General features: G+C 43.9%; 1 protein-coding gene across 3 annotated transcripts; it reads left to right on the forward strand.

Moving 5' to 3' along the window:
- Window positions 1–654: 654 nt before the first annotated feature.
- Window positions 655–18691, forward strand: nt5c3a (5'-nucleotidase, cytosolic IIIA). 3 transcript variants are annotated; one of them, XM_061218520.1, is made up of 9 exons: window positions 655–877; window positions 14440–14538; window positions 14795–14864; window positions 15102–15148; window positions 15436–15521; window positions 16008–16097; window positions 16425–16587; window positions 17152–17352; window positions 17548–18691. In XM_061218520.1, the coding sequence occupies exons 1-9, from the start codon at window positions 740–742 to the stop codon at window positions 17647–17649; spliced, it is 996 nt and encodes a 331-aa protein (XP_061074504.1). In that variant the 5' UTR covers window positions 655–739; the 3' UTR covers window positions 17650–18691. The 3 variants fall into 3 exon arrangements, with proteins under 3 accessions (XP_061074504.1, XP_061074505.1, XP_061074506.1); XM_061218521.1 differs by lacking the exon at window positions 655–877 and adding an exon at window positions 11474–11528; XM_061218522.1 differs by lacking the exon at window positions 655–877 and adding an exon at window positions 12241–12400.
- Window positions 18692–19816: the final 1125 nt, after the last annotated feature.

Genomic DNA, 19816 nt, shown 5'->3' on the forward strand with positions numbered 1-19816 from the left:
CTAAATTAGACTACAGTATGTATGCCATTAATAGAATTCCTCTGATACAATGTAATCCCAAACCGTCAAACAGCTGGCTGAGATAACGGGGAGGGGGGAAACAAATTATCGTTAGTTCTAGCTAACGAGGTGGTATTGATATTGTAGCAAGCGGGGTGATGCTAGCTGCGCTGTCAATCGGCATTTGTGTTGGTGCGTGTCTGAAACTTTGAATGAAAATAAACACGTCGTCATCACAATTCCTTAGTACGCTCTACGATCGACACAGCAATATATTAGGTAATGGACAAATATACATGCAATATATTGAGAACTAACATTACAACTAGAAATGTCGTAAGTGTTACTTTATAGCAAACTGTGTTTGTAGTTCAAGCCAACTACCAGTCTTTGCGGAACTGCCTCCATATTTGTTGGGACGCGTTTCCATGGCGCTAGAATAAACCATTTAGACCAGAGAACAAATGCATGTTATCGATATGATTTATACAAATCGTATGTTACCACATAAGTTAACGTCACATAATGAATACTGAATTACGCAGACTGTAGAACAATTTTGTCCCGCTGTCATACTAAGCGTTTCTTGAAGCGTACATACCATTTTTCACAACCATTGGTAGCAGCCTGCGAGGACGTAGTTCGTGACAGGGTTAGTAGAAGGAGGGACCATGTTGACATAAGCGACTGGTTGTGCTTGTGGTGTACTAGCAGTCGCTGGGAAAGGGGAAAGGGAAAGATGGATAAGACCGCCGTAGTGAAGGCTGGGGCCGTGGCCAGCGCGAGCGTGTGTGCTCTTTTTGGCGGAGTTGTACTGGCGCAATACATATTCACAAAGAAAAAGAGAGCGGGTAGGAAAACGAAGATCATTGAAATGGTGAGTTTCACGTGCTGGTCTCATGCGCATAGCGCAGTCGCCGACAAAAATAGCAGCCGTTAATATAGAGGTCACAGAGTGTGTAGCTAGCTAGCTAACACAAGAGGAATGCATCCGAAGTGACGAGTGGCAAAAAGTATGAACATAGGATTTGCTGGAAGATGGGATATTAAATTGTTAGATGCCGTACTGTGAAATTAAAAATATTGGTGTCGTCCGTTGAGTGTGACCAGGTAGCCAGCTAGCTAAATGGCTAGCAAGCTATGCCAACCTTTCAGGTGGGCTAACTTAGCTAGCTTCCCTTACACTTAGACCAAGTTAGTTGTAATTGTGTTTGTGAAGACTTTAGTACGATTCAATATCGCTGCTTTGATTATCTACTGTTACGAGTCAGACAGGGTACGCTAGCTACTCTATTGTTTATTTGCTTAACGTTACAATGCAGAAGCACTTGCACGTTTTTTATTCTGTTAAAAAAGCTAGCTAACATGGCTAGTAAATCTCATTCACAGCCTGTAGCCTAGCTAGCTAGCCACACATTACTGATGCTATAATCCGTTGGTATATGTTGCTTCAACTGGATTTCTTGTAAACTCCAGCTGAAGCTACATATAGCGAAAGATCTATAGCTAGTTAACGTTACTTATGGTTGGCTGAGGAATGTTACAACGATTGTTGATGAGGAGAATAATCCTTACTATCTAAGTGCTGAAGTCGATATATCTGTCACAGGTAGGGAACGCACTGAACATTTTACGTCACCCGACGTCATCAGTAGCGTAATGACGGAGGCTCTGCAGTAAGGTAATCTCGACATTTTTTAGTTCGTACGCTATGCACAACTCTTTGCCTATTTGCCATAGAGCAGTTGACCGACATGATGTAGATACAAAACTACTTTATTTAGATTTTATCATTTTTACGAGCTGTACTCTCATGAAAGGTTTAGGAATTCGAATTTCAGGAAACCTAAATAAATAAAATAAATAGCAGGCATTTATATAGCGCCTTTATCCAAAGCGCTGTACAATTGATGCTTCTCCATTCACCCATTCATACACACACTCACACACCAACGGTGAGTGGCTGCCATGCAAGGCACCGATCAGCTCGTCAGGAGCATTTAGGAGTTAGGTATCTTGCTCAGGGACACTTCGACATAGCCCGGGCGGGGGATCGAACCGGCAACCCTCTGACTGCCAGACGACAGCTCTTACTGCCTGAGCCATGTCATGCCTGTTTTTAAAAATAAATCATCTTTATATGTTAGCTGGCTATTATAGACCTTCCCACGTTCTTTAAATTGATGATAATCTACATGCGTATGTTCCATTATAATTTTGCAAATACATAGAACAATCCGGTTTATATAGATTTTATGCAAAGGCTCTCATTTTATTTAGTTTTTGTTATTCAAGCACCTTCGCCAGTAAGCTATAGGCCGCCCCTAATGACATCAAATAATGCAACAAGTGATGCCCTCCGTTTTAGGTGGACTGAAGGGACACTTTACAAGGCGGTGTCACAAATTAACGAGCTGCTTTAGCAGTTTTAGCCCGGGGGTTCCCAAACATTTTTGTCACGTGACCCCAAATTTAACGTACACAGCCCCAGCACCCCACCCACAAACTTGTGCCTAACACCACCCTTTAGCCACGACTATACTGGAAATATACCACTACCTCTCCTGCCTCATTGCTTTATTATAGTTGGATTGTTGTAATGTTAAACATGCAGTGGCCTACATTCACACAACTTAAAGAGGCAAAAATGGCATTTTATCTTTTTAAAGATTTTCAGGCGACCCCATCCAGAAATCGAGCGACCCAACATGGGGTCTCGACCCACAATTTGAGAACCCCTGCCCCTAGCTATTTGGCATAATTTGCAGAAAACAGAAACGATCATATGCAATTTAAAAGATCGCCACTAGGGGGCTGTCAAACACAAACATAAGTATACCTTATTTTTATTCTCCACTAGGCTCAATACACTACAAAAGATTGACACTGCACAGGGCACAAGGAGATTGTACTTGGCAGACTTTTGACATTTTAACATGTTTAGATGAGATTTTAATTTAAATATTAGGACAATCATTAAAACATGTGTTGTACTTGTCCTCGCATGAATTTCGCCTGCCTGTGGCAAACAAATAATAATAACTGGACATATAGCAGTCCGTAATGTGCAGTCTCACTCATTGATTAAGGTGTTTTTTGGAACATTTGAGTTGTAATAGCCTACTCTCCCTCTTTCAGCACCTTGTCAACTGGAAGCTGAAAATGGCTTTTAATAGTGTAGACCTGCCAGGACTGCCAGTTTCAAACTAAAATGTATGGACAATCTGCAAAAAGAAAAGAAGCCTGGCTGCACTATGTCCTGTGAAAGTATTAGCCAACACCCCATTGCATAGACTTGGTGTTGAGCAGGTATATACTTTTATTAGCTTACGGAGTTAATACAGAGGCTTCTGTAGTGTAGGCCTAACATGTGTGTTGAAAAAAGTCTTCTATCCACTTTTCTGAAACACTTGGATATTTCACTATTTTGCTCTTCCCTGGTCAGAGATGGTATGTCTTCTTCTGCCAGCTGTACCAGCTGTAGCAGTGTGTGCAGTTGGTGGTTCAGAGGTGTAGCTCTATGTGCAGTTGGTTGGCCAGAGGTGTAGCTCTATGTGCAGTTGGTTGGTCAGAGGTGTAGCAGTATGTGCAGTTGGTTGGTGAGAGGTGTAGCTCTATGTGCAGTTGGTTGGTGAGAGGTGTAGCTCTATGTGCAGTTGGTTGGTCAGAGGTGTAGCTCTATGTGCAGTTGGTTGGTCAGAGGTGTAGCTCTATGTGCAGTTGGTGGTTCAGAGGTGTAGCTGTATGTGCAGTTGGTTGGTGAGAGGTGTAGCTCTATGTGCAGTTGGTTGGTGAGAGGTGTAGCTCTATGTGCAGTTGGTTGGTCAGAGGTGTAGCTCTATGTGCAGTTGGTGGTTCAGAGGTGTAGCTCTATGTGCAGTTGGTGGTTCAGAGGTGTAGCTGTATGTGCAGTTGGTTGGTCAGAGGTGTAGCTCTATGTGCAGTTGGTTGGTGAGAGGTGTAGCTCTATGTGCAGTTGGTTGGTCAGAGGTGTAGCTCTATGTGCAGTTGGTGGTTCAGAGGTGTAGCTCTATGTGCAGTTGGTGGTTCAGAGGTGTAGCTCTATGTGCAGTTGGTTGGTCAGAGGTGTAGCTCTATGTGCAGTTGGTGGTTCAGAGGTGTAGCTGTATGTGCAGTTGGTGGTTCGGAGGTGTAGCCGTATGTGCAGTTGGTTGGTCAGAGGTGTAGCTCTATGTGCAGTTGGTGGGTCAGAGGTGTAGCTGTATGTGCAGTTGGTTGGTCAGAGGTGTAGCTCTATGTGCAGTTGGTTGGTCAGAGGTGTAGCTCTATGTGCAGTTGGTGGGTCAGAGGTGTAGCTCTATGTGCAGTTGGTGGGTCAGAGGTGTAGCTCTATGTGCAGTTGGTGGTTCAGAGGTGTAGCTCTATGTGCAGTTGGTGGTTCAGAGGTGTAGCTGTATGTGCAGTTGGTTGGTCAGAGGTGTAGCTCTATGTGCAGTTGGTTGGTGAGAGGTGTAGCTCTATGTGCAGTTGGTTGGTCAGAGGTGTAGCTCTATGTGCAGTTGGTGGTTCAGAGGTGTAGCTGTATGTGCAGTTGGTGGTTCAGAGGTGTAGCTGTATGTGCAGTTGGTTGGTCAGAGGTGTAGCTCTATGTGCAGTTGGTTGGTCAGCGGTGTAGCTCTATGTGCAGTTGGTTGGTCAGAGGTGTAGCTCTATGTGCAGTTGGTGGTTCAGAGGTGTAGCTGTATGTGCAGTTGGTGGTTCGGAGGTGTAGCCGTATGTGCAGTTGGTTGGTCAGAGGTGTAGCTCTATGTGCAGTTGGTGGGTCAGAGGTATAGCTGTATGTGCAGTTGGTTGGTCAGAGGTGTAGCTCTATGTGCAGTTGGTGGGTCAGAGGTGGATTAGCTGTGACACTGGGACAGTGTGGCTGTGTGACACCCTAGCTCCTGGCACTTGTGTGCTGACACTGTGTTTTATCTTAGAAGCCTCCCAGCACCCCTGACGCCACATAGATAGCTATATATAAACAAGATGAAAAGCCAGACGCAACGGCAGCATATTTCTTTATACAACCGCCTTAGAAACACCCTGGTACGTTTACAGTTCTGTTTATTTCTCGTCTGTCGAGTCATTCAAGGTTTCTCTAATGCAGAATCTGTCCAGCCACAACATTTCAGTTCTGCGCATTGCTAAGTCATGTTAACGTCAGCTTCTGTGGCAGCCTAGCAACAGCCTCACCCCAAACTGCACTTATCTGTGTTGCATAGCGCCCCAGCAGCCTTTATCTTTATTGTGACCCAGCTGGCCTCAGTTTCTTCCTGTCTGTGATAATTGACTGTGGCCTCATAAAATAAAATGGTACTATAGGTAGGACTGGAAGGTGTTCACTGTTTCCCTGGAAGGCGTTCGCCCAGGAATTAGACTCTGAACCAAGGGATGGGTGCGCACGTCCAAAAACAAAGAAAAGGTTCATAGGAAACAACCCAGCTGACTCCTTAACTTGATAAACTCTGATTGGTTATTGATATTTCAACAAAAAGAAAGGCATTGAGTTTGAATGTCCTTCATACCATTCGCTGCTGCTTGGTGACAGGATAGATTGCAAATGAGCTAGCTGTTAGTTAGTTAGTTAGCTGTTAGTATCAAATATCCACCTGAGGCTTGTGAAACTATGCTCGCAACGCTCCCAACTATGTTCGTATTGCCTCAGGTGGATATTTGTAAATTTGTCGAGCTAACTATGGCTAATTTGCTTGTTGCTACCGATAGTGAACTGGTATTGTTTTATAACTAGATATGTAGTCTTCGCCTGGATAATAAGCAATAGTATATAGTTTCAGTGATAGCCTGTCTGGAGTCCGAATAAGCCCCCATGCCATTGGCTGTGGCAATTAGAACCAATTTTCAACCAAAGAGCTTGAATTATTGTACAGCTGTACAATGTTTTGGTACAGAGTGACGGCCTGACAAATGTGCACTTTGAAACCCGAATTTAAGGACTATAAACACAGGCCGATGAGTCAACATGTCAGTGAGCCTTTTTCAAAAATAGGAAGGGATTTACAATGGTCTTGCAGCAATGTTCTAACACAAAAATCTTACCTATTGTACTTTTAACACTTCATACTAATAAATGCTGGTTTTGCCTCGGCTTTTATGTTTTAAGGAAATTACGCTGGCATTCACATTCTAACAGTGTTTTCTATATCTTTCCTTATATGCAACCCATGGGACTGTACTGTATGTGCAAAAATAACTACTAGGGAGAGAAATGAACCAAGCTTTGCACTGAAAGAAGTTTGTCTTATCCTGTCTGGGAGTGCTTGATAAAATTACTAGACTCAGATTCAACTACATTGAAGTTTATTAAGACTGGTTAACACAGTAAATCAGCATTTGGTGATGGTTATGATATGATTATGTACAGTATGATTATGTACGATACGATTAACCGCAATTGACACCTAAGGGAAAGAAACATCTCCATGTAACATTATTATTTCTAAGTCAATCATGTCTGGGTTTACTAATGTCATGGCACTGAGAGTGGCCCTCACAGTTTACCCCAATACATCATACGCCTCACTGCAGGGCTACTCCGTCTCACTGCAGGGCTACTCCGCCTCACTGCAGGGCTACTCCGCCTCACTGCAGGGCTACTCCGTCTCACTGCAGGGCTACTCCGCCTCACTGCAGGGCTACTCCGCCTCACTGCAGGGCTACTCCGCCTCACTGCAGGGCTACTCCGCCTCACTGCAGGGCTACTCCGCCTCACTGCAGGCTACTCCGTCTCACTGCAGGGCTACTCCGCTCCCCGCCCTGCGGGCCGCAGTGTCTGCTGCCATTTGCTTCAACCACGCACCAAACCACCTGATTTCACATATATTTTACCTGATAATAAGGAAATTACTGAAATCAGGTGTAGTGCATGGTTGAAGTAAATGTGGGTGGCCTGTAGCGTAGTGGTTAAGGTACGTGACTCGGACCCGCAAGGTCGGTGGTTCTAATCCTCAATATGTAGCCACAATAAGATCCGCACAGCCGTTGGGCCCTTGAGCAAGGCCCTTAAGCCTGCATTGCTCCAGGGGAGGATTGTCTCCTGCTAATCAACTGTACGTCGCTCTGGATAAGAGCATCTGCCAAAGGCCAATAATGTAATATAATGTAAATGCCAGCAGATACTGCGGCCCATAGGACATGGAGTTCAGTAGCCCTATCTCACTATAATAATTTGCCATGTATGCTATATGTAATAATCATACTTGCATTGAATTGTTTTACTATTCGTGGTGTTTTAGCTGCCAATTGTAGTATTGCTGCTTGTTATCTGATTATTCTACAAGGTTAAGCCATTCAAGTTTTTATCTATGTGATCACTCTAGCACTTGGAACCGTACTTAGCCTACCTCTAAGGTTTCAACACACTTGTCCCCGGTCAAGATTGCACTTTATTGTACGTCGCTCTTGATAAGAGTGTCTGCTAAATGACCATAACGTGATGTTATGTTACTGGTTGGGAGAATACGAAGCAAGTAATGCCGATTGGCTGTTTACGGGCAATGCCCGCAGGCAACTTTTCTCTGGCAACTTTTGTTGCTCAGTTGCTCAGTTGCCTTGGCAGTTGGCCATCATAGGAAATTAATGGGCTTCCGGCAGCGGGTGGACCGGATCGCTCTGTCTGTGAACGGGCGGTTACTCTGCACAAAGGTCAGGGGAGCGGACACGTTGACCCAGGGATAAGGCTTTGCTTTAGATTGCGGGCAGGCGTCCGTAGGTCTGGGCGTAAGTACAACAATGAACAGACGTGGTCATAATACTCTAATGTAATAACTCCAGGTCACAGAACCTTGAAGCAGCCGTGGGGTTTCACTGACAGATTACCTCAAAAACTTTTAATAAGAGCCCAGCCAGAGCTGAAATTCAGTATGTTCAAAAATCTTTAAATATAACATGTTCTAATTCTAATGCAAATGTTATAGAATCCACAGTGTCATCCATTTAGCTTAACCATATACAAAACATGCATTTTGGTGATGTTTTGCCAAATGTAAGCAGTAGCTAGCACTGCATTACTAATTCTGTTTCGAGGAAATCCTAGACTGTGTACATCTAGAAAATTCTTCACTGTCCCTGATTGTTCTTTCTAATTTAAACTGTTCAAAACAACAAAACTATGCAGAATGGAGCAGAAATGGCAAATATTCACTTCTCAGTGGGTAGGATGTGGAGCTGGTCTTATGGATGATAATGATGATGATGCACCTGGACTGCATACCTTTATAAAGTTTCACAGTTGGAAAGAAAAAGAGAGATGGGGGCCCAGATTCATGAAGTAGCTATAGTTGACTGCTGATTTGGGTCCATGTCCATATTATAACCTTATTCATTATTGGCCTGATCCGGACTTAAGAAATTTTTATTCTATGCCCTCCCAGCTGTGAAGAGCATATGCACATCTGAGGTATATCCTCATTTGAGATGCATAATCGCTTACCTTTATGTAACATAATTGCAGTTGGCTGATTCATACTGCGATGTGCTGAATATAAGATACAGATAGAAAATGTGCATTTTCCTAGAATTCTCATTCATTCTTTCCCAAAGTCACTTGGATAGCATTTCTTCCCCATTCAAACCCATTGACTGGATGACGTTAGGCTATATGGTGCATTTAAATACTTATAGTCCGTGTCTTTGTCGCCAAAATCCCCTTCCAAATAAATGTGGCTTGTAAAAAACAACAGGCCCATACACCCTTACAACTTATCTGGGCATTAAGGGTACAAAAATGAGACTAAAATACTGTATGTGTTTCTCGCTCAGATGAATGCTGCTGATTGTGTAATTAGCATGCAAAGTCAAAAAATGGAACATAGTCTGCTGACACATTTGCATTTTCTTTTCTCCCTAAACTAAATTTTTACATGTACAGCTTGTTAATGCAAATATTTCATTGGCCAATCATGTGGCTGCAAAAGACGTGGTCAAGAGGTTCAGCTTTGATCATAGAATGATTGTTGGTGCCAGACATTGAGTTAAATGAATACAGTCCAAAGGTAAAACGGATAAGCAAATTGTCCCTAAAAACACATCCCATGTTCTACAGTCTCAGGCACTGTGTGCATTAGTAGCACTTTGTCCTCACACCAGTGAAGATGGGTGGCTCCTCACTTTCTGGTGTCCTATGTTGAAGGCAAATCAACAGGGACCCACATGAGTAAAATTGTCACACAAGTGAGCATGTCGCTTTATCAGGGGGAGACAGGCTGGTTCTCAGAACTCTTGTGTTGCATGAAGCCCTGTGGCTGCATAGCAACAAGAAAACACTCTTATATGATTGGCAGCTACTTGGTCACAATCCAGACCACTGGCCCACTGGCTGCATTCTGTACATAGGCCTGGATTCAATCAACAGTTTTTCATCTTTTTTTTTCTTTTTGGGCCACTAAATGTATTTTTATCTAAATAAAAGTTGTACCTAGCTTAGCAAATAGCAAAATGAAACCTAAAAAATGTGTTTGTGAAGTGCAAAAGTAGCACTTGAGTTGATTTAGATTCAGAGTCAATGTTTATTGCTTTCCTTTTTAGTAGCATTTGGGGATTGTGGACGATGAACAGTAGTTTCTTGCTGTGACATTGCTTTTGTTTGCATTAAATGTGTTTGCTTGGAGAAAACCCTCATCCACAATGATTTTAAATCTGGGATTTAACATTATGATATATTTACAGTTCAGGTTAAGCTGTTTGCTTGAGGGTGCTACAGCTGTGCTTCATCGAGCATTGAAAACCATAACACTACTAGACTCTGGGTTGTACAGTGACATATTTCAGACTGCATGCAGTAAGAAGGCAGAATGTACTTATTTCTAAGTCAAATTAACATATGGATTGTTATACCTTATGACATTTTGGCTTTTGGTTTCACCTTTATTCTGAGAGAATATACCAGGTGATCATGTTAATTGTATAGCTGTTTTGAGCACTTCTAGATCGCACTGTTACTGGCTCGGAGGGCATTCATCTTCTCTTCATGTTTTAATAAATATATTTGTAGATTTATTACGTTTTGTACGTACATTTATGAAATGTATTGCGGGTATTTTGGTGTGCTCTGGGTTTGAGTGTGCAGCTTTTGGCTGTATTGCGAGGCTGGTGCTGGGTCCTCCGTGTTTGGAGTTTATAGCACAGGCTGTGCTGGACACTTTACTTTAATGAATGGCAGTGGCGGGGGGTTAGCTGTGGGTCCCCAGGGCAACGTGCAGCCCTGCTTCTCCTGCGTCTAATCTGCTGTACTCTCTCCTGGCTGCCGCTAATCAATTGCGTTTCAGTCCGTGTAGTGCTTTTAGCACGTTACGCTACAAAAACAAACGAAAACGGAAACACAATAAAAATCACCTTTGTTTTTTGAGACTCAACTCAAGGTATTCTTACCACTTGCACTGTGTATGGACAGTAGAGCAGGTCACCCGATGCGTGAGACTATCGACTCCCTCTGATAAGGCTTCATTTTTTACTCTCATTTTCCAGCCCGAGTGATAGCGTCTGTGCGTGCAGGCGTGCTTCTATGGTGTGCACATTTTCACCCAAGGCTAATGGTTGGGGGGGGTGGGGGTGTATTAGTGAAGGTCTCATTTTATACAGGTTTACAGGATTTTCTGTATTCTGTATCCTGTATTTCCAATTCTGGCTTTATCTTACTCCGAATTGCTTTGGTTCTGTTGAAACTTAGGCCAGGTGATGAGAAGAACAAAACCCCTTTCTAATAAACGATATTCAATATTCGACATTTAGCTTTTTTTTTTTATATACATATTTTTTTACATGTTGTGTCCTCTGAATGCGTGTTTTTACAGACAGGGGTAAAGGTTAATCCTCTGTCTGCTGAATGAAAGAAAACAAAAGCTAAAATGGAACTAATTGGCTGATGGCTGTCTGTGTGCTGTATGCATTAGAACTCCAAAGCACCTGTCCTGCCTGGTTTTTTCATTTTTCATACAATGACCCTGGCTCACCTTTAACCTTTAGCATTCCCGGACAACGCCAGCTCCGTCTGAACTTGCCATGCAATTTGCGTGGTCAGCACTTGCTGGCCATTTCCTGCCACTGGTATGTTGACAGTCTGCACAGGAATCAGCCCAGTGGAGTTACGTGTGCAGACCTTTGTCGCCTCTGATTGAGCTTGTGCCTGTTAAGGGCAGGCAAAGGTCAAATGTCAAAGGGCACAAAAAAAAGCATTGCTCTGACCAGTACCTTTACACCACTCTGCCATTTTAATAGGTTTCATGCCTGACCATCTACAGTGGGAGGTGGTGTTTTTACACGCAAATGTGTTTGACTGAATGGTTTGTGTGTGTTTGATTGTGATAAACATGGGACTGTTTTAGTTTCCTTCTGTGCATATGTATATGTTTTTCATGTCTGCTTGTTCCATCTGTTTTTGTGAGGCGGGGCTTAGCAAGTCTATTCTTGGCACCGCCTCCTGAACAGCAGGGGCTATAAAAGCTCACGCTTGACTGAGAATATTTTCCCCACTCCTGTTATACACAGCCCTATCAAGACCAGCGAGAGAGGTAAGCGTGTGTGTGCGTGTGTGTGTGTGTGTGTGTGTGTGAGAGAGAGAAGAGGGGGAAAGTGGAAGGTCCTGTATTTCTCTCCTTGGTTGTACGCTGCTTGTCTGTTAATGCGCGTTCTCTTTTGCAATTAATAATATCAGTATCATCTGTTCGTTTTTCTCTTCCTGCCATAAATACTCATATTTTGGTTATTTTTTGTATCTACATACTGCAGTTCGTGAACACAGTACTTATGCCATGTTACCAGTTTGACTTTAGATTCAGCATATTATCAATAAAATTGTCATAATTTTTTAGCTCTAGACTGTGTTTGCATTTGTGTCTGCGTTTGTGTGTGTGAGTTTGTGTGTGCGTGTAATGATATTTGATATTTTTCTTAGTACTCTATTGTCTATTACAGGTGTTCACGCAGCGCTGCCATTTTAAGCTTTTCTAAGCAGCTTCTGACTACCAATTATTTAAATAAGCCCCTGATCATATTTACGTTCTAATATAGCCGAAGATGTTAGGTATACTGCAGGGCTTTTTGTGTTGTGTATGTTTGTCCTCTCACAGGTTCTGTCGGGGTTCTATCGGGTGTAGGGGGTCAGGTGTGGGGTTGGGGGAAGGGAGGGGCCGTGTCTGTTTGCATGAGAGTCCCCATCCGCACTCCCAGTGCTGCACCGCTTTAGGGGAGAGAAATCCGGTTATGCAACAGTGAGCTGAGGCTGGTAATTATGTAAAGGCGGAGGAGCTCGGTGCCCTGCCCTCGGCCAGCAGCCAGGTGGCCCCGCGGGGTCCGGGACCGGCCGGATTAGAGGAGACGGATGGGGTATCCGGGCTGACCGAGACGGAGCGGGGTGGAATTCGAAGCGGGAAGCTGGAGACCGGTGCGTGCGTGCAGGGCATACCCTGACTGCGTTCCACAGCCACGTACCCCCAACCTGAGCTCTCCTTGTAACTACAAACCCCCCCAAACACACACTTCCTGTGAGAGGATCAGCTGTGCTGTGGAGGGGTTATTTTGATTCTGGCAGTGCGCTCCTTCTCACTTACATATCACCTGACTACCTCCACCCCCCTTGCAAACAAATTACACCCCTCCCTAGAGAGCGCTGTGTGAAACCTGAGAGGATTTGTGTTTATGTAGAAATGGGACTCATTCACATGTACTGTACATGTGGAGGATGCAGATATTTCTGTGTACAGCATATTAAAGAAGCGCCTGTGTGCTTGTGGGGAGTACTGCAAAGTGTTTGTGTGTGTGTGTGTGTGTGTGTGTGTGTGTGTGTGTGTGTGTGTGTGTGTGTGTGTGTGTGTGTGTGTGTGTGTGTGTGTGTGTGTGTGTGTGTGTGTGTGTGGGAACAGGCATTTCTCTTTTTGCGTGCATGCATGTGCATGTTCAGGCCTTTTTTTTTTTCTTTTTTTTTTTTTTAACATCTGGTGTTCAAGCTGCCAATATCTGCTCAGCAAGAGCATAACTCCATATACTGGAGGTCCCTTCCCTGGAATACAGACCTGGGAGGAGTCTGTCCTTAATGTATGATCATACAATGTGACCGTGGGTTGGCATAAGGCTGGTACCAATGGAAACACCATAGTCTCAGTTACCACAGGTCAGCCCTGGAGATTCTGTTGAAGCGTGTGGTAAATGTATAAATCAGTGCTGTGTAGCAGCAAACGGACAAGGGGGGGTGATTCGGCAGGAAAGGTCACCGGTTTGGCCTCTCTGTGGTCCTATCCGCTGCCAGCTTACTCCCAGGAATAGATCCGCCCCCACTGGACCGGTCTCACAGTTGGGGGATGGGGGTGTAACTGAGTGCTACTTGACCACAGTTAAAATGGCCTCCCTGCAGTGATTCCTCATCCTCTCAAACGGGTCAGGCCACCGTCTCTCATGGCTCTCTATGCTACCCCATGCACACAACGTGCCTGCAGCATTTTTCTATCATATTTTCCACATTGCCGGAACATTCTAGGCAGCATTGTGAAGACGTTCCATCAGATTCACCTGATGTGACCCTCACTTGCACATGCCGGTTTAGTTTTGGTTGTTTCTTTTTATGCCCTGATAATAGCACCTCTCTACCCTTCCTCCTCCAGGGAGCTGCTCAAAGTGCACACCGTCTGTTACATAAGAGGCTCGCAACCAGCTTCTACAGCGCGCAGGCACCCAACAGAAAAAGGGGGGGGGGTTGTTTTGGTTCGTATCTGCTTACCAGACCCCGTCCAGTCTCCTCTTCCTCCGTAAGGGGAAGGAATGCTGCTGGCCTCCTCCCGTTTCTCTCCGCATAGACGCAGGCCGGGGTTGGCTGTTTGTATTTGGGTTTTCATTGGGGGCGTGGGTGGAGATGGGCTGTTGCTGGGTTGGACTGGGTCAAAGCAGGTTATTGGGCCGTTATGTCAGGTTATTGGGCCAAGGGGGTGGAGCCGAGCTGTACCTCACCGTCGGGTCTGCCAAAACTGTTTGCGATGTACGCGCTACATTACATTTATTTGGCAGAAGCTTTTATCCAAAGCCACATACGTACAGTAAGTGCACACTGAGGGTCATTGGAACAGCTACAACACCGGTCAGATAAGGTACAATTTACCTTGGGCGTGGGTTATCCTTAGCCATGAACTAGATTTGATGTTCATGGCTAAGGATAACTGATAAGTATAGGCGTAGTCCATAAAGTTATGGCATGTCATAAACCACAAGCAAGACATGATTACAGGAATTACAAGTCCACGCGATGCACTGTTAACTGATTAACGCAGATGCGTTCCAGAATTTCTGCTGCTAACCACATCATCCAGATGCAGTTGGCAGCTTTGGTTCTAGTTGCAAACAGTATTCAGTCAATTCCACATCCGAGAGGAAAAGACTTGTGCAGTAAGGCTCTGTTTGACCATTTCTCTCTCTTTCTGTCTTTGTTGTTTTCAGATGCCGGAGTTTGAGAAGAACACAGTCCACATCAGGGACCCTGAACGGGTGGAGGAGGTCATATGCAGTTTTATCAAGGGAGGGGCCGCCAAGCTCCAGGTGAGAAAACCCGTGTATATTAGATCCTGATTCTGGGTCAGTTTGCTATTTTCTTCACATAGCAGCTGGGATTATATTCAGGGTTGTGCAAACTGACCCTTAACAGTTGTGGAGTGCAGTAAAGCCTCCAGTGCCTTGGAAAGTCGAACCTGCCTGGGCCTGAAATGCTGTGGCGCCCTCTGGTGGTGGAATGGCTCCAGCTCAGACCTCTGTGCTGAGTTTTAGTCGTGGTTTAACTGCTCCTCTCATTTTGTAGATCATCACCGACTTTGATATGACCTTAAGCAGGTTTGCATACAACGGCAAACGCTGCCCTACCTGCCACAGTGAGTATAATGTTTGGATTCAAATATTATGATTTTAATTAAAAAAAAATGTTATGCCCAATTGGTACATTAGTACTTTATTTGAAGTTGCATTTATTCATTATAACAGTCTTCCAGATTAAATGAATCACTTCATGGAATGCGGTTAATTACATAGCTTTACCACATTCTTGTATTATTATCTGTATGCAGGCAGACAGGATTGGTAGAACTCAATTGCCTCCCTTTTTTACACAGACATTATTGACAACTGCAAGCTGGTCACAGAAGACTGCAGGAAGAAGGTGTGGAATAATAAAGTTTTTATTTCTACTCTTTATACATTTAAACGCACGTGTTTGACTGGGTTTCAGCTTTGTAATCACCTTGTCCAAAATGTCCATCCGGGGAAAAATGAGCCAAGCACATTTTAAACGAGGCTGGGCAATGTCAATGTTATGCAGTGAACGTGAGTGATTTGAGTAAAATTAGTTGACGGGATTTCGCTGAGTAAAGAGGCCAAAGGCAGAGATTCTCTGTGGTTTAGTGTTGTAAAATGTACACGGTAAACAATCACATCCCCCACCCCCAGCTCCTGCAGCTGAAGGAGAAGTACTACCCCATTGAGGTTGACCCCCACCTCACCATGGAGGAGAAGTACCCCTTTATGGTGGAGTGGTGAGTAATGGTACTCTCTCACACACACACATACACACACACACACACACACGCACACATGTGCATTCATGAAAACATACACACACATAGACACGCATACACCCGCACACATACACGTGCACACACACAGACACACACACACACACACACACCTTCACACGCTCACACAAACATACATGCAAACGCATGCAAACATGAAAACACTCACACACATAAACATGAAATTACACACACACACACACACACACACACACACACACATGCATACATGAAAACATACATACACATAGACATGCACACACGCACACACGCGCACACACACACACACGCACGCACGCACATAATCACTCGCGCATGAATCATTAAGCCTTTAGCGAGGCAGAGTGAAATGGGGTTGGCTGTTTGCTCCTCTGAGTGGTTGATGTTGGGTGCAAGCCCACGCTGCCTCAGAAGTCTGAGGATGACTCACTCTCCTGCTGCCCACAGGTATTACAAGTCACACACGTTACTGGTGGAGCAAAGGTTACAGAAAGAGAAGCTTTCAGAGGTGGTGCGGGAGTCCGATGTGTGCCTGAGGTATGACTTCCAGGGTTCCTTACTCTTCTTCACACCTACTGACTGAGGAGAGTTCAGATTGTGTTAACTTCATAATGTTAGAATCAACTGCGAATTATTTGCTCTTCCTTCTCTGCACAAATATGGATTTATTCCAGGCTGTAATCTGTGCTATGCTATGTGAGGATCTGTATACTCATGGTGTGTGTGTGTGTGTGTGTGTGTGTGTGTGTGTGTGTGTGTGTGTGTGTGTGTGTGTGTGTGTGTGTGTGTGTGTGTGTGTGTGTGTGTGTGTGTGTGTGTGTGTGTGTGTGTGTGTGTGTGTGTGTGTGTGTGTGTGTGTCACAGGGAAGGCTATGAGCAGTTCTTTGACAGACTGCAGGAGCACAACGTGCCAGTCTTTATCTTCTCCGCTGGACTGGGTGACATTCTGGAGGAGATCATTCGACAGGCGGGGGTCTACCACCCCAACGTCAAGGTGGTTTCCAACTTCATGGACTTCGATGACAATGTGAGTCCCGACTTCATCCACACATAATGCGTTGCACACATCAAACTAACCTTTTAAAATGCACCTGAGAACTTATCAGGTAAGCTTGTGGCTTCAACTGCATCATGTGCTTCAAAAGTAGTGTGAGCTTCATTTATTTGAGCTCACATGCTCACAAAACGAGTACAAAGTGCCCAGGTATACAAAAACAAATTTTTTTTTAAAGTCCACCTAATTTTTAGACATTCATCAGTGTTGGCGAACACCACAGTCACAAGCACTTAGAAACAGGCTCAGATGAGCTTCTCTTTTTAAGTGCTTACTGTATGACTCAAGGTGGTGTGCCACTATTGTTTCATGGTTTATTTGGCAGTAGGACAGTGAAGGTGGCATATTGCTGACAGTCGCTTATTCATGATCTCCACAGTGAAACACAGTCTGATTGGTTCAGATTGATGTGACATTTATATTGACACCATAGCTAAAGAAAACCCAGGATTCTTCAGGGCTGATTCTGCTCTTTAGCGTTGAGATGCTTGTGCTATCATAGGTGCTAACGAAGGCGCTCTTTATCTTCCTCTGCAGGGAGTGCTGAGGGGCTTCAAAGGGGATCTGATCCACGTTTACAACAAGCACGACGGAGCCCTGAGGAACACCGAGTACTTCAAGCAGCTGAAGGACAACGGCAACATCGTGCTGCTGGGGGACTCCCTGGGAGACCTCAACATGGCCGACGGGGTGCCCAACGTGGAGAACATCCTCAAGATCGGCTTCCTGAACGACAAGGTGTGCTGCCTCACCCCCCCATCCCCCCATCCGCCCCTCACCCTTAGTTCAGTCTATCCCAGAGCTGTTCTCCGTCTAAGTTCCCTATATCTACTCTGTTTCTAATCAAATATATCAAATATATCAAATATGTAATGTGCCCACATCCACATGACTGCTTTTGTGAATGACTTGTCCGTTTTGTTTTGGGCCCAGGTTGAGGAGCGGTTGGAGAAATATATGGACTCTTACGACATCGTCTTGGTGAAAGACGAAACCCTGGAAGTGCCCAACTCCATCCTGCAGAAGATTCTTTAACCCTGCCCCACCACTCCCTGACTGACCCCAGCTCCGTTAGCCCTCCCCACCCACCCAGTCCCATAAACGCACTCACTCCTGGCTCCCCCCCCCCCCCCCCCCGCCTTTTTAAAAGATATTTTGTTTTCCTTCTCTAAATGAACTGTTTTAAAATGCACAGAATTGTCTGGTATTTGTCAGTTCGTCTGAATGTCCGTGACTCGTTCTCCCTGCTCATCAAAACGTACGACAACAACAACAAAAGAAAACTTCATGTGAACTTGCGTGAACTTACGTTCTTCAAATTTGCACATTATTATTGGTAATACTGTTATTATCGTTGTTAATAATTTTATTTTTTTATATTTGAATGTGTTCATTTTGGACATTTGTGGAACAGTGAAAGAGTGAGGTGAGTGCGTGCAGACACCCACCCCCTCTTACCCCGGAGTCTCATACCGACTGGTGTATGTACATGTATATTACAGAAGGATGACAGAGTCCTATCGAGTCTTGTTCCCATACTCTTCTGGCTTGGCCTGACAGACTTTATCCAACACATGTACTTTTGGGTCCTTCCTCAGTGTGTGTGCACCCAAGCTCACCAGATGTTCAGGACTGTGTTGAACAGGACTTCACCTTGATCAAGCAGTACAGAACTGCAGCCATAAAGAAATATATGAACCACAAATCAAATATGAGACAATTTGCATAGCGTTTTGCTCAAGTAAATACCCACTGTGTGGTAGTATTCAATTTCTGAATTCAAACCAAGTGGAAATAATTGGGATCTAAATTCTTTGCTCTTTTACCGTTCCTTTAAGGCTTTATTTGGGGTCTAAAGTTACCACTACCTCCTAAAGTATTACTTTTTATACTTTTGTTTGGTTATATATCCATTGCAGTGTCTTGTCCACGTATTGGCTGATGGTGATGATGTCACAGAAACTAAACCTATTGGATCTCTGTGCTGTTGCCACTTGCATGTTGCCTTTTGTTGAATAATGAAATGATGTTTTTGGGGGAAAGCCACAACAATAAAACCAGGCAATAACTTCTGAAATGATTATTCTCATTCTGTGTTTCTGCATACTCCATTAAATGCAATCTATAAAATGTAATAAGGCAGATACAGTATAAGAGCTATTGTGAATAATTCAATGTTTATATGGCTCAATCACTAAAAAGTAGAAATGCAGTGGCCTCCAACTGTCTAGTTATTGATATTAGCTCCATTTCATATTGCTCATCTCTAATAGACTTGCAGGGTATGATTACTCCAATTTTTTTTTTTTTTTTGGTACAGAAACGTGATTCATGGTCTAATTGCAAACATTTAAACTGTAGAGAAAAATGCTTCATGCCACCTGAATTTGGTTTTCTGTTTCTCTAAATGAAATCTTGTGTGAAGATTCTGTTGCTTGAAAGTTAAGCTTCAAAAATGGTTTTATCAAGAGGAGAAATGTGTTCATACCTGTACAAGATTGAGTAATAGTCAAAGTCTAAGCAATCTGAATATTTCAAAGGCTCACTCCACTTGTTGAGCAATGGCTATAAAAACTAAAGTAGTTTAACCCCGGTTTCTCACTGTAGGGCACAGTCAGTAAATGAATGCTGGCTGGGCCTTGGCAGTCATCAGCTCATAACTGATATTTGTTTTCTCCTGTTCTCTCTCTGGTTTGTATTTTTGCTTTCAAGTGTCCTGGATGAGTGCATGCACAAGTTGCAATGTTCCTGATGTGCAGATGTGGGTGGCATAGCTCTAATTTAAGATTCAATTGCTTTTTTTAAAACAAAGGTTAAGCTACATATACTGAAATTCACTACCTGTCCAGATTTGCACTCTGGGTTTATAATACAGTAAGCATGTTTAACTATGTTGTGAAACAATAAGTTAATTTTTTCCTTCATAATTTGATGTCTGTGCTGACCTTCCATTAATAAGGAAGCAAATGCAGTCTGCATTTGTGCTATGATGTAAAACGGGACGGTATGAGCATCAGCCAGTATGGCCAGTCAAATGTTAGTTATTGATATTAGCTCCATTCCATATTGCTCTAACCTCTAATATACTTCCAGGCTACGATTTCTCCTAAATTAATTTATTGCACAATTGTTTTCAATTCCACTGTGACCTTGGACTGCCTGTAGGTGGCAGCGAAGCCCAAGTATTGAGAACGACCTTGCA

Source organism: Conger conger, chromosome 1, assembly GCF_963514075.1.
Source record: "Conger conger chromosome 1, fConCon1.1, whole genome shotgun sequence".
In the NCBI taxonomy this organism is placed as follows: Eukaryota; Metazoa; Chordata; class Actinopteri; order Anguilliformes; family Congridae; genus Conger; species Conger conger.

Bases quoted from the DNA above. Each gene is read 5' to 3' on its own strand.
- nt5c3a (XM_061218520.1), top strand. From the start codon at position 740: ATGGATAAGACCGCCGTAGTGAAGGCTGGGGCCGTGGCCAGCGCGAGC. The intron at 16,098-16,424 runs GTATGACTTCCA...TGTGTGTCACAG, and splicing joins GAGTCCGATGTGTGCCTGAG to GGAAGGCTATGAGCAGTTCT. The intron at 17,353-17,547 runs GTGTGCTGCCTC...TTTTGGGCCCAG, and splicing joins TCGGCTTCCTGAACGACAAG to GTTGAGGAGCGGTTGGAGAA.